At 35.6% G+C, this 2,517-nt stretch overlaps 1 protein-coding gene across 3 annotated transcripts in view; it reads right to left on the bottom strand.

Annotated features, from left to right (window-relative positions):
- Nucleotides 1–2,517, bottom strand: part of sntg1 (syntrophin, gamma 1) — a 187,382-nt gene that overhangs the window by 53,885 nt on the left and 130,980 nt on the right. For all 3 annotated transcript variants that reach the window (XM_024274265.2, XM_024274264.2, XM_024274263.2), the window contains one exon: nt 166–300. In XM_024274265.2, the coding sequence (XP_024130033.1) occupies nt 166–300 (135 nt within the window). The remainder of the gene's footprint in view (nt 1–165; nt 301–2,517) is intronic.

Raw genomic sequence — 2,517 nt, forward strand, 5'->3', positions numbered from 1 at the left:
AACGATAACGAGCCGAGCCCAAATGTTAAACTCGACACACCGACCGCCAGCAGTCCAGCCTCTCATTAACAGCTACATTTTTACAACAAAAAAAGACAGATCTGTGATGAAAACCAACATAATCACCCTTCCTGCTACTTTTCAGGTAAAGTTTGAAAGACTTACACTTGAATAAAAAGGTTCTCCCGACACACAGATGACATCTTGTTCCTGAATGGTCAGAATATCTTTGGCCAAGTGCAGTCGAACATTAAATGGCTCCTCATTACCTTCTTGCATCAAATAAATCCCAGTCTTTGTCTGCGAAGAGTCAGAGAGATAAAATCATTCATCATCCTTCTGTGACTAAATTAAATGTCCATGAAATGAAATGTCATTGAGAATCCTGGTTGCAGGATGAGCATGGAAATTAGTTTTGGCTGACGCTGCTATTGTCTTCCTGCTCCTGTAAACGCTGACGCTCAGGTGAAAACAAACATATTCAGAGTTCGGAGTCATAAACACACATTTACAGCATAGGATGAAGCCATGCTGAAGTTGATAGATAAAAACACTGAAACTGTTAGCTAAAAACACTGAAGTTGATAGTAAAAACGCTGAAGTTGATAGCTGAAAAACAAAGGTTAATAGCTAAAAACGTTGAAATTGATAGCTAATAATGCTGAAGTTGATAGCTGAAAAACACTGAGGTTAATAGCTAAAAACGCTGAAGCTGATAGCTGAAAAACACTGAGGTTAATAGCTAAAAACGCTGAAGCTGATGTTAAACGCTGAAGTTGATAGCTGAAAAGCACTGAGGTCAATGGCTAAAAATGTTGAAATTGATAGCTGAAAACACGGAAGTTGAGAGTTGAAAACACTGAAGTTGATAGCTGAAAAACACTGAGGTCAATAGCTAAAATCGTTGAAATTGATAGCTAATAATGCTGAAGTTGATAGCTGAAAAACACTGAGGACAATGGCTAAAAACGCTGAAGTTGATAGCGGAAAATGCTGAAGCTGATTGCTGAAAACACTGAAGTCAATAGCTGAAAATGCTTAAGCTGACAGCTAAAAATGTTGAAACTGTTAGCTAAAAACGCTGAAGCTGATAGTTAAAAACACTGAAGTTGTTAGCTGAAAAACACTGAGGTCAATAGCTAAAATCGTTGAAATTGATAGCTAATAATGCTAAAGTTGATAGCAAAAAATGCTGAAGCTGATTGCTGAAAGCACTGAAGTTAACAGCTGAAAATGCTTAAGCTGATAGTTAAAAATGCTGAAATTGATAACTAACAACGCTGAAGCTGATAGCTAGCTAAAGCATTACTTAAATGCCAAATTAGCCTAAAAAACTAAAGCCATAAACACACATTTACTGCATAGGATGAAGCTATTGATTCAAGGCGAAGAAATTTAGATTATCTCGTTTACTCCAAGTGGGAAAAGAATGATGTAAAATCAAAAGAAATTAAAAACTTGCTGTGAATGTTGATGCGTTAACGCACGATTAATAGAACATAATTAATTTGTTAATATTTATTAACGCCCTCAGGCGTCCTGCTGTGCAGCTGTGAGATCAGTGTAATAAAACTCTGTGTAAAATAAACTTTATTTATTAAATTAAAGATGTAAAGTGGCATTTATTTGTAGTTTTTGGACAAAAACTGTACTTTATTTTAATAAATAATGTAAAAATGTAATGCTAAGCAGTGGATACGCTGTAGGGGGCGGAGCCAAACGGAGCTGCCTGCTATTAGAAATCCAACAACGAGGAAACAGACCATTATGTGATTTTAGGATGAGGACCTACATGGATTTTCCACAATAACAAGGACCGCTGTTGTTTAAAATTGTGGAAACTCCACGGTTCACGTGAAAGTCCCGCCTACCGCCGTCGTGGGAGGCGGCCACTTCAGAATGGACAGACACGCCCCCACCTGTGTGGATCCCAGCTGAGCTGATAATGAAATCCAGCTGGGTCAAACGTCTCCCAAAATAAATGTTTTATTATTTTTCACAAACGCAATATAGAAAATATATAAGAGAAAATTAAAGCTAAAAAAACAGAATTCTAGGAAAAATGTAAAACTGACAGCAGTGAGAAATTCTTATTTTTTGGGCTGCCTGGTGTGACTTTCGCCAGGATTTTTTAAAAATATTTTCATTCAAAAACATGTTGATTAGTTTAGTGACAAATTTTATTCTTGATGTTTTTATAAAATGACAACTAAAACTTTCATTCTAGGTTGTTAAACATTTTTGTGGTTCCGACCTCAAAATGAATCCCATTTTTCCAGATAGAATTTTCAGTTTTTACATGATTTTGTGAAAATAACATGGAAAAATGACTAAATAAAGGTTGTGTTTCATAAGTCCTGTTATGCTGATTAAAATGATGCCAAATAAACAAAACAAAAATACAGAAATAATTTCAAAAGTAGACAAAAACTGAGTTTCAGACCCTCAAAGAGTTAAAAATAAACGTTCTGAATTTACAATTTTGCGTGTCATTTCATACTTGCAGATAATAAGTGG

The sequence above is a fragment of the Oryzias melastigma genome, linkage group LG17 (assembly GCF_002922805.2).
Source record: "Oryzias melastigma strain HK-1 linkage group LG17, ASM292280v2, whole genome shotgun sequence".
NCBI lineage: Eukaryota > Metazoa > Chordata > Actinopteri > Beloniformes > Adrianichthyidae > Oryzias > Oryzias melastigma.